The sequence below is a fragment of the Poecile atricapillus genome, chromosome W (genome assembly GCF_030490865.1).
Source record: "Poecile atricapillus isolate bPoeAtr1 chromosome W, bPoeAtr1.hap1, whole genome shotgun sequence".
Lineage (NCBI taxonomy): Eukaryota > Metazoa > Chordata > Aves > Passeriformes > Paridae > Poecile > Poecile atricapillus.
In genome coordinates, this window is record NC_081288.1 from 14,165,961 (window position 1) to 14,178,355 (window position 12,395).

The 12,395-nt window shown below is 45.0% G+C and overlaps 1 protein-coding gene across 1 annotated transcript in view; it reads left to right on the forward strand.

Annotated features, from left to right (window-relative positions):
• The first annotated feature begins 11,160 nt into the window (after nucleotides 1-11,160).
• PRKAR2B (protein kinase cAMP-dependent type II regulatory subunit beta) overlaps nucleotides 11,161-12,395 on the forward strand; it is a 75,510-nt gene continuing 74,275 nt past the window's right edge. The window contains exon 1 of the mRNA XM_058863916.1: nucleotides 11,161-11,532. Coding sequence (XP_058719899.1) covers nucleotides 11,205-11,532 — 328 coding nt within the window. The 5' untranslated portion in view covers nucleotides 11,161-11,204. The remainder of the gene's footprint in view (nucleotides 11,533-12,395) is intronic.

Genomic DNA, 12,395 nt, shown 5'->3' on the forward strand with positions numbered 1-12,395 from the left:
TATGATGTCTTTTTGCCTCAGGAGAGCCACTACACTGCTGTCTGCTTGCCCTCCTCTGCCCTCCCTCCCTGTTCCCATCCTCCTGACCTGCCATCCAGCTGGGCCAATGTCAAGCAGGGAACCTGCTGACACCAGGTATGTGACACACAGAGGTGCAGGCAAAGAAAAGGTCTGCAAGGAGCCAGCACTTCCTCCTGTGTGTGTTATGGTGCTTCCTTCTCTCTGCATCTGTGTTGAAAGAACAAGAAATGGTGGAGATTTACAAAGACCTGTCTCATTTCTGTATGCACACACCAGATTTGCAGATGTGCCTGATCTGGACATTCCAAAGACAGGCAAGGAGACCATTGCAACCCCAGCTCGTGTTTCTTCCCTGCCAGCCTAACTGCATTGATGACTGGGCTTCTCCATGTACCTTAATCCATGTGAAATTGATTCCATGGAGAGGACCATAAAACTAGGCTAACACTTTATGGATTAAGTAAAAGATCTCAGCCTGGTGAGTATCACACTGGGAGCTGGCCAGGGAAGTGGTGTGGTACTAATCACACACTGAGAATCTCCCTGTGTTCTCCATAATCATTATCCTATTTTAAAATAAGGATAAGATCAGCTGGCCCTTGCTACCAGCTCCTACAGGACGATCTGGCTGTGTAATGTAAGTAAAAGAGTCTATCTGCTGTCTGCATCTTCTTCTTCTATTTCTGTTCCAGGAATCTGTGAGGTATCCATATCACGGTCTTTCCAGACACATTTTGAGACGGATAAAAGGCTGAGGACTTATTTTGAAAGGTGACTGGTCCTGTCAGAAAAATGATTAGTCAAGGGGAATTTTCTCACCCAAAGATCCCCACACTTCTGTGTCTGCATTCCTGCTACATCATCATCACCTTCAAAAAAAAAGAATATCAAAGCAAGAACCTAGTTGTTACAGGTAGCCAAAGGAATGCTTCATGAGTGACTCTTACCTTTCAAAGTGATAGTTCTGGGACAATTACACTTCCTTTTCTTTCCTGTGGAAAGGGCAGATCTGCTGTTTTGAAGTTCTGCTAGTGTTTCTATCCTAGTGGCCTGTTTTAAGAATATTAAGAATGTTTACAGTGGAGTTACCAGAGAAATGTGGATTTTAAACACACATGCTCATGAGAAGGAAACTCAGGGAAATGAGACATGATATGATTTTGAGAAACATGCAGATCCTTATGGACTTTTTAATCTGCACTGTCTGCACAGACCCATTTGAGCCCAGGGGTCCTAGGATGCCTTAGCCAGTTGCTCATGACAGTCTATACAAATTCGAGAGAAAAAAAAGACTTGTTAGAGTCCAAAACTCAGAAGTATCTTACAGCCTAAATTTGCTACCAGGGACAAGCCTACAGCCCTTGCAGATCTTGATTATACTGGCTTCTTTTTCCTTCTGTTTTTGCTTTGGGCCAAGGGAAGCGTTCTGCAGTTTATGCCTAATGTAGATTTATCTTGTTCTCAATTGACTTGGTAGATGATCTTGGAAAGCACTTATTTTGAAGGCTGATTGGAAGGGCAGCAGTGTCCCTTTCCTTGGTGGATGTCCTTGGCCTTTCAGGGAAAGATGCTTTTGTCACAATGAAGTCTGTGGAAGCATCTGGATGGGGAGGCTTCTTTTGACACTGCCAGTTTGAGAGGCTCCTCTTCCATGCCACTTCACGGAAATTTGGCTCCCCACAGGTGCCAAATTTCAAAATATTTCTCTCTCCTCCATGAGTTACAGGGCTCTGGAAGGCTGTGAGGTTGTCAGACCTTGAGAAGGCTACTTTTTGCCTGTTGCCAAGCCAATGAAAAGGCCTAGGCAATTGAAACATTGGAGGAGGCTTGCTAAGGAAAACGCATGACATTTGTAACCTTGCTGCCTGTCTCCCTGACTCATTGCTGCAGCGATGGACCACGGTTTCAAGATGTATCCATGAGCTCAGACCCCTGGAGAACCATCTCACCTTCCTGCATCTCCGCAGTCCATGTGCCTTGCCAGCTGTTTCTTGTCCAAGTCCCAGTAGGACAAAGCTGTGGCACCATCTAGATGGCAGGAGGATGATGGAGAAATCATCCATCCAAGGGCAAGCAAAGCACCTTGACCCTGGATCCTCGCTATATATGTTACAAGGGGTCACCAACCTCTCGGCAAGCAGCCAGGACAAACCTCCAGGAACAAATTCACATTTGAGCTATCAGGTATAAATTGAGGCAGATATAGCAGAAGCAGGAAGGACTACTGACCTTAGTGTCTGGCCTCAAGACCACATTTCTTCCTTTCCCTTCCTTCCTTTGAGGTCTATATTGGAGAATGCTGTGAGATAAGAGTAGGGCATTTATGCAGATGTTGTGGTGCAGGCTCTGTGATGTTGTACTGCAGATGACTCAGGGTTGGAGCATGTATTAAAATGTCCTTTAAACAGCACTGCAAAGAAGTTTTGGCGAGGTCTTCTTCAGTGATGCCCTATTTATATGCTTTATAAAGGACTGCCCTGGAACTGCAGCTGTATCTGAACGTGGGAGTCCTTGACTAAATCTTATGGCAATGATCTAATGGGATGGTTGTTATGGATGTAAGAACATTGTCAAGTTGATTTTAACACAAAAATGAGTAAATGAGATAAAAAACTCTATCAAGTGAAAGTGACCTTAGGGCAGAAAATTTTGCTGACCTGGAAAGTACCATGCAAAGTACCATGTCTTTATGGAGGTAAGTTGTCCTTTTGGGGAAGATTCCACAGCCAAATCTGCTCTCTTGTACCTCATCAGCTTGAACGTCATTACTCCTTCAGCAATGGTTGTGTTGTAAATCAGTCTGAAGCTGGACACATTCTGGTTGGTCCCAGCTCCTAGGTGGTCCCTAAGGATTAACCTGCTGTGGATTTGGGCAGCCTCCAAATTGTCCTGCCAGAGAGGCCCAAGGAGAGGGATTTCAGCAAGCCATCACTGTCCCCCCAACAACCACTGGGCTCTAATAAACACAGCAGAATCTGAACAAAGCAAGAATTCTGCCCCCAGCCCCCTGCATGCAGTCCTTAGATGGACTGAACATGATTAATGGAAGACCCTGAAATAGGAGGGAGAACCAGCTGTTATGGTCAGTGTGGGAGGTTTCTGCCAGTTTATGTGGCTGCTCTTCCAGCTTCCATATGCAACCATTGTCCTCACCAAATGGGTTCAGTATGAGCAAGGAGCACTTACATGACAAAACGTGAAAAAGTGCTGTTGCAAAAGCACTTGAATCCAAAAAAAGCATACTTTGAAATAAATAAGGGGCATTGGGAAATTACATTCTGGCAACTGCACAAAGTGTGTGCATTTCCCATAGAACTGAATAAAAATAGATTATGTCGAAAACAACGATAAAAAACTCATGGGAATGCATGTCTGGCACAGTTTATATTCCATTCTTGGGGCTAAAGTTGGAATATTGAAAGTGTGGTGCAATTATGAATGTTACTTTAAAAATGTAAATATTTCTGTTTTTTATGGAAGTATAAAAAGTAATCACATACTTTCTTTGATAATCCATAAGTCTACACTAAATAGCCAGTCTTAATCCACTGCAAGTCAACAGAGTTAAGATACTTACACTGCATTCATAGACAGACTAATATGATAGGGTCTTTATTTTCTTCCAAAATAGAAACAGTAATGTCACATTGAGACAAATGCATGTGTGTTTACTTATACATTCACACACATACACTTACAGAGAGATAAAAACACAGTCTTTCTCTTCCAGAATATGTAAAGGTCATAACATTTTGATTATTTTTTAATCAAATGCACATCCACAAGTTTGTATAAACAAACTATCCTGAGACAAACTGGAGACCTGGCACTCCAGTGCACAGCTCTGACACATTCATGTTTGTCCTTTAAGGTCTGCTAGCTTGAATTTAGGTTCTTCTCTCAAATGTAGCCCTTCCAACTACAGGCACAGGTCTTCTCTTGCAGATCAGGCAATACCTGAACCCTCTTGGCTGATGCCTTTGGGACACTAAAGTGTCCCAGTCATACAGTCCAGCAGTACCTACACAAGCCCAGCAGTGTGTGGGTGTGCAGAGACACCCAAACTGAGAAACATGTTAGGGTCACAGTGGTAGTTTTACCACTATGAAAATGCTATTTTCAGTTTTCACCAGGACAGAAGTTTGCAGGAACATTACTACTACCTTAGGGTTCAAACCAAAGAAAACGTTTCAGCTGGTGCCCTCTTTAACCAATAATTGTGCAGATGCTTTATTCTTCTTGCCAAGAATAATGTATAATTTCCTCAAGAATATAATGAGTAACAATTAAATCTATTAGGGAAAAAAACTAAACAAATCAACAAAACAGACAAACTAGAACAGCCCCACACGATAAAATACAGACCCACAAAACCAAAAAATAAGCCAACCCAAAAGCCTAGCAGTTAATGTTCTGAAAAAGTTGCCTCTTCCCTAGCAGATATCACTTAGAACTACAGGCTCCACAGCTCTGACTCCCTCCTTCTGGAAATTAGCTCCCAAGAAACTGAAGTTAATTCTCTTAATGAGTTTTTTTTAGGAACACTGACAGTTAATGAGAAACACAAGGCGTGTGTTTTCCATCCAACAGCTATTTCTACTAATTTTCTCCCAGTTTTTGCCATAAAGAAGATGATCTGAAGACTTCAGATCTAAGCTCAGGACTAATAGAAGAAGATTTGCAGGGAAAATGTTCATTTCTCAAAAAATATGAGATTCCCCAGCTCCCTCAAGGAAAATGAAGCAAAACTATCCATTCACTATCACTCTTTTTCATGAAAATAAAACCCAAGCATCCATGGCAGTGACTGTATGTTTTTAAAGCATATATGTATTATAATTTTTTCACTAGTGCTTCATATTTCAGAAGATCTAAGAATTACTACATCTTTGGGGATATTTGTGTGTTCCTCTAGTGACATGAAAATTTTGATTTTCCAAGAGAAGATGTTGAGCCATCTCTGATAAGCAAGACTGATACTATTCTTTTCCATAAAGGTGCTACTAGACTATACAGGCTGATATCCTTCATCTCTTAGATCATATAAGCTTCTTCTACTGAGCATGGTAACAAGTGCTTAGATAAAGGTTGAGAATTATCTCAGTCTTTTTACCTCAAGACATTTCCTTAGCTTATGAATAATTCCTATATCTCTTTTCTGCATGTCTCCTTTTCTACATATTCTTTTGAATATATGAACACTAAATCTGTGCTTTTTTTTTTTTTACTGGTTTCAGGAGTGCATTATAGAGGGAAGATCTCCCACTCCTATTTTTGATCTCCCTCTTGAAACAAGCAAAAATCTCATTAGCCCCTTGTCTACAGAATTACACTGCAAATTGGAATAAAGCTGTTTTTCCATTCTGATCACCAAATTCTTCTAGAAACACTGCCTTCGAAGATAGTCTTTCCATTCTGTAGAAACATCTTGCACTCTTTCTTCTGAAGTCAATGACTTAATAAGGAGCTTGTAAAGATTTTCCTTAAATGGACAAGTCATCCAGATCATTCTATGCTTCCCTGAGCTCAGTGACATCACTGTTCTACCGGGTTTTGTGTCATCTGGAGGTTATATCAGTAACATTCATACTTGCTCCCATGTGATTGCAGGAGGGGTTGAAGAGAAGCAGCATACTGTCAATTCCTGGGGAACTTCTCCATCTGATGATGATTTTCTGTTGTTAGCTATTTGGAGAGATGTCTCTCTTAGCCGTTTAACAGGTTGTCTTGACAGTTTTATAAAAAGTGTAGGGCACCAAACGAAATAAGACCCTCAAAATAGATGGAATCTACTACATCTACACTGTAATTTTATTTCATTGCTTTTAAAATGAGAAGGTTTACTCTTAATGACAAATTCAGCACTCACTATATTGACTTTAGAAACTCTAGTAATTTTTCTGAAATTACAGGTGATTATGAGAGCCCAAATTGAGGCACATAAAAAGGAGCAATTTTCTAAGAGACACTATCCTGTAGTTTCTGAATATCAAGGATGACAAACAACAGATTTCAATGGAAATCAACAGCTGTTCATTTACTGAATGGTAACACTTGTAAACAGAACTTGTAATAAGTCACAAAGCTCATACTCCCTGGAAAATACAGTTTGGGGTTAAAAAGGACTAGGGTAAGTGAAAAAGCAAGGGACTTGAGGTTAGAATGTGATACTCTGCATTTCTTTTGAACATTTTATCTCAGTAGATGAGGTGGATGGAACACTTGGATTCAGGACCAACGTAAGCCAGCTAGGATTTGAATTGCTGATAATCTGATACTCCTCCTCCTGAGCCACGACTTCTGTTCTCTTCTCCCTGACAACATGATGATTCATTTCAGCTCTAATCAGGCATTTAATTTCACTGACTACATAGCACTACAAGTGCCTAAAAGGTGATACAAGTGAGAGAACACTTGTTCCTGGGTTAGCAGGTACCATTTTGTGTGAGGAAACTCCTCAAACTGTATATTAACTTAAACTGATGGTGAATTGGTACTGAAAGTGGCAGGGGCTGTCTCATTTGCACTGCTTTTCTGCTATTCTGTTTCTTCAGGTGGATTCCTTCCGTCCAAGTTTTGAACTTGGCCTTTCTTTTTGCTCAGGGAAAAGCCTCATTGGCATAAATAACAATTTTAATCAAGTATGTAAATGGCTACTCGTTTCTTGCCATCCTAGATTTACAGTAGGCAGGGGAGGAGTTAAGTGGTTTGAATCCACAGAACAATAAGCACAGGCAGAATAAAGGGTATGAGATGGACAACAGGAGATTCAATTGAAGGAAGAATCATGAGGAATATGTTGAATTTGATTCATGCATTACAGGCACTAGTATCTTACATTGTTTGTAGAACTGAACATTTTTCTGATAAATAGATTTGGATTTGGTAATGGATTTTGTAATACAATAATGGTGACAGATCATGCTAATGAGAGCAAAAAAGTGTGAAACTAAGGATCTACATGACTGCAAGTTTTGTTATTGGTGGAAAATTCATGGCTGAATGATTGCCATTAAAACAGTTACTTAAAAAATTCAGTGAGCAAGATTTGTCTAGTAAGCCAGAAGGACCTGAGGAGAAAAAAAAGGAAAGTCAGTACATGTGACACTTTAAAGGTATTCTGGAAGACCAGAAATTGGTATATTATTATTCTTATGACCTATGGTTGTCCTAAACTTACAAACCAGCTATCGCTCAGTCAAGAGCCAGCAAGAAAAAAATTACCATATTGCTGAATAGATTTTGAAGTAAATATAAAACATGTTGGGATTTGAAGATGCTTTCTGAGCAGCAGCTTTTTAGTTGTGCAGTATGCAAAGTGTATCTTTACTTAAAATTTTAAAAGCTTGGACAAAAGATTCAAGATAACACAAATCAATGATCTTTTAAACACAGGAAACATAGGAAGTAACATCTCCCAAACACAAATGTGAGTCTTTTCTTACTATGCTGCATTAGGCAGAGGGCCAGGCTTTGCCCTGTGTTTCTCCAGTACAATATGAACCCTTTCCATGGAGAACCATTGTGGGAATTACTAGGTTGCCAAATTGAGAGAGATTATTACAGACGGTGAGATCAGGATCTCTTCTTTCTGGGCTAGCTGTGCAGACGGTCCAAGGACACAATAATAACAGTCCTTCTTCCCTGATATGAGGTAACAAAGGGCAGGATTTAAAAGCCTGTACTCCACTAGTGTGCTTGCTAAAGTTACTCTCCCCAGGGAAGAAAGGCTTTTCCTTGGCTGATACCCTGATGTTAATTGAACACCTCTGCCCCTCTGCATGCCACCTATGGCATTGCGGGATCAGCTGGGGCTTGTCGGGAGACACTTGTTTGAGAGCATGGCTTTGGAAGGACTGGAGAAAAATATTCCTATCAGGTAAAACACTGAAAGCTGGCAGCAAAATAACAGGCTTGTAGTTGGATGTTGGATGGATTTTGCTAGGTCAAGTTTACTAAATTTACTAAATTTGCATTGATACTGGTAAAGACAAAGCTTGAAAGTCTGACAGTCCTCCGTTCTGCACGCTGTTTGTTGTCCTCCACATGATCAGAAAATATCTCAGTCTCTGAGCTGTGACAAAACCACTGTCTGAAGCATGCTGTCTGGAATTGTGGGAGACACAGTGCTTGCTATTTCTCACCTGCTAGCTCTAATTTCCTAGTTTTTCACTGCTGCAAACCAGATGAAGGGACAAGAATGACATGCAAAGCAGGTAAGCAGTGTGTTATGAAAAGTGTATCTGTTGGCTAGGAGGAAAGGAGATAATTAAGTCTTTAGGTTATTTCCTTCAGAATTGCAAGAGGAACATTCTGCCTAATCCTTTTTCAGTACAGAAGGATTCCTGTAGGTTGTATATACTCTTTCTTTTTAAGAAGATATTTACAGCTGAACTAAAATGGCACAAAAAAATTAGTAGCAACTAATAAAACTCATTGGAGAGGTGTGAACCACTACTCTCACTATCTAGCTGTTCACTCTGCTAGACATAACACATATTTTCGACAGCTGTCCTCCTTATGAGGATTTAAAAGCAATTTAAATATCAATACAAGGTCTTTGGAATAGAAAGCATCTAAGGAAACCAGATGACATCAACTTGAACTACAAAGTTTGCTGCCATCCTTTGAGATACACAAAACTTAAGATAAGTTTCACTAGACACAAACGTTTTAGGCTGTTTTGAAATGTTTTTTAGAAAGAAGCATTCTTTAGAGTTCTGCCACTTAGGGATCTCTTATTCAAATTGTCCCAGCTTTGCATGCAGACATCAAAGGCTGGCTCTTGAGGATGTCCTCAGAGAAGTGATCTTGTTTTAAGTCTGGGAGGATAGGAGTCTCTGACAAACTAGGGGAGCCCTTGATTAGATGGCAAAACACACTATGCTGCTGGTAAATTCCTAGAAAAAAAGACTGCCTTGTCTGGCTAAAAGAAAACCTCAGGGATGACAACCCTTCTAATCCTGGAAGACTCCATTAAATGGAATACTATATGCTCACAGAGCACCTAGCGCCTGGAAGGCACTTGTTACTAACACTTTCCTTCCTGAGGGCTTCCTCAAAGCTTAAGTATGTCTCAGCCTGGTCACAAACAGATCAACCCTCTCAGCGGTGTGAGAAAGTTTTTAAGCTCCTAAACTTGTGAATGAGCCAGTCTGGCATTTCTAGCTAGCCCACCCTCCAGAGTGACTAAGGCATGCACCTGTCCAAGATGTACAGGCGTCAGCTCTCCCGCTGCACGTGATTCTCAGCCGTTTTAGTGTATGTGGCTACAAGCTGCACCAGCAGTGCTTCCAACAGGCAGCTGTGGTCAGGGCTTGCCATCACTGGCATGAAGTGGGTGTGCTGACACGGCTGGGAGCCCCCTGGACACTGCAGCAGTTCTTAAAGCCTGATGACAGAGAAATCTTCTGCAGTCCAGAGAGAACTTGTGATCTGCCTCCAAATGACTTAGCTTGACTTTGAAGAGGTTCCTCAAGCAGGACAGTGCTAAACAACAATGAATTTCACTTCAAATAAATACTTTATAATGGTTTGCAGAGTAAAATGAAGCCACAAGATGTTGCTCAAACGTATTCCACAGCTCTGCTAGCAGAGGTGTCTCCTGCTTGCTACAGGGCAGCAATATCACCCACACAGGCATGGTTTACTCCACTGATTTACCTGGTCTGTAACACTTTGAAGATCCAACTTGTGAACCAAGCTCCATTTGAAAATACATACACAACCAGAACTGGGCACCATTTGGAAATTAATTTGATTTAAAACTGGCTTTGAGATCCCTATCTGTGTGAAAAGTGTCATAGGGATTGCTGTATTTTTCTGTCACATTATTTTTTTGAGGTCAGGTCTATCCGTATCTTGCTACTACAAACTCACATTTGATTGCTTATCTTACCCTGAGCCCTTATGAAGCTTAGTACAAGGCTATTTGAGTAATGGTGAATGTTTAATAAAATCAATCATCAAACAGCCATGTTGTCGCAGCCCTAGATGTTTTAGCAGTTAATTTGCTTGATGCATAAATATAAGACTCTAACAGATCTTTCTGGAACCCCAAAATGTTGGCTAATGTTCAGAGGTGATAACAAAGGGGGGGGGGGGGGGATGCAGTTTTAATGCATTCCACAGACCTCACTTTCAAGAAGCGTTTAGTCAAGCACTGAAAAACATGGCACCCGTAGTTGTTACTTATTCAAAACATTTAAGCTTCCTGGTGATGACAAGCAGCACCCACTTACCACTGTGCTAAGTAGTCTCTGCAGCATGGCTTGGAAGAGTGTCTATGCTGAGCGTTGGCACTCAGCAGCATTTAAATTGGACTTCTTCCCCCATTTTTAAACAATTGGTTTTTTCTCCAGCTATATTTTTCGTGGACCTTAAACAACCAGCTGACAAACAGGATGTTCTTTCTAGCACCACATCATCCTCCCATCCTAAATAATATAGATGAATATAAATCGACAGCACTTCTATGCGTATGAATGATGTAGAGAAGAGCTTTAAGGTGGTGCATGGCCGTGAAAAAGCACAGCAGTAATCAGCTATGAAATGCTACATTCACTGCGGTCCTCCCCTAAGAGGGTACATGTCCGCTCATCGGGAATCCCCGCTGGTCGCCAGCGCGGATGCCTGGACGCCCCCGCAGGGAGAAGGCGCTCAAGGCTTGTGTCCCCGGGAGCCCGGGGGTGGCGGGGGCCGCGGTGCCCGGCGGGGCCGTGCCCCGGCAGGACAGCCCGTGGTGGGGCAGGGGTGCCCTGCCCTGCCCCGCCGTCCCCTCCGCGCCGCCCCGCGGGCTCCCGCGCTGCGGCGGGCGGGGCGCGGCGGCCGCAGTCCCCGGCGGGAGGTTGTCATGGTTTCCCGGGTCACATGTGCGCGAGGTTCCCCGGCGCGGGGGGAGGAGGCGCCGCCGCCGAGGCTGCCAGAGCCGCTGCCCCCCGCGGGCCCGCCCCCCGCCCGCTCCCACCTGCGCCGCCGCCCGCCCCTTCCCGCTGCCCACGGGCGATCCGCCGGGCGCGCCTCGTCCCCCGGGCCGCCGACCCCCGGCCCCGGGCTCTCCCCCCCTTCTCCTCCTCCTCCTCCTCCTCCTCCTCCTCCTCCTCCTCCTTCTTCTTCTTCTCCTCTCCCCTTCCCCTCTCCCTCCCCCTTCCTGGCCGGGCTGCGCCCCCCCGGCCGGCCCCGGCATGAGCATCTCCATCCCGGCGGGGCTGACGGAGCTGCTGCAGGGCTTCACGGTAGAGGTGCTGCGGAGCCAGCCCGGGGACCTGCTGGAGTTCGCCCTCCAGTACTTCGGGCGCCTCAAGGAAGAGGCGGCGACCGCCAAGGCGGCGGCAGAGAAGGAGCCGAGCGGCCGCAGAGCGGGCACCGGCCATGACAGGGGCACCCAGCCGCCTCGCCGGGGCCCCCCCGACGCCCGCGGGGTCAACTTCGCCGAGGAGCCCATGCAGACCGACTCCGAGAGCGGCGAGGACGAGCAGCCGCCGCCGCCGCCGCCGCCGCAGCAGTTCCCGGGTAAGGCTCCCCCGCCTCGCCGGGCCCGGGTCTGCGGGCGCGGGGGGCTCCCGGGCTGAGGGGGCTCCCGGGCTGAGGGGGCTCCCGGGCTGAGGGGGCTCCCGGGCTGAGGGGGCTCCCGGGCTGAGTGGGCTCCCGGGCTGAGGGCGCTCCCGGGCTGAGGGCGCCCCCGGGCTGAGGGGCGCGGCCGGCCGGGATGGGGCTCTCGGGGCGCGGCCGCGCGCGGGGCTCGGAGCCCCGGGGGCGGCGGGAGCGCGCTGGGCTCGGGGCGCGGGCAGCGGCGGCACCGCGGGCAGAGACCGCCCGCGCTGACGCCGAACAGCGGAGCCCGCGGGAGGTTTCCCTTATCCCGCCGCAAACTTTAACCTCCCGGGCTTTCCTCGGCTGTTCGGCGGTGCTGGGTGCTCGGCATACAGGTATCACCAGCTGCATGGCTCGTCGCGTATGAGCCTGTAATAGTCTAGCGAAGATCTATCTATATGTTTCCTCTCTGTAGGAGCAAATCTGCATTCTGAAATTAGTGCAGGGGTATGTCTACCTTAGAAAACACCTCTCATGGGCATGTTACTGTATTCACGCACTTGATTAAGCGTTTTACGTAGATGTACTTATATGCGTTTTAAAAAGTAGAGCACAATTTAGAACAATTTCTTCCTGAAAGCCAGAGTGAAATTTTCTGCATTTAGAAGGGCCTGTGGAACAAGTGTTGCTGTGACAGCAAAGAACATTTGCAGTATCTTTGTGTTTGAAGGTAACACCGATCTACACGCAGCTAATGACACCTTATCTTTGTGTGGCTGACAGGCTTTATTTAGAGACTGTGTCAATCCATCTGCTGGTGTGGGTTATGGGACGGGTAGGAG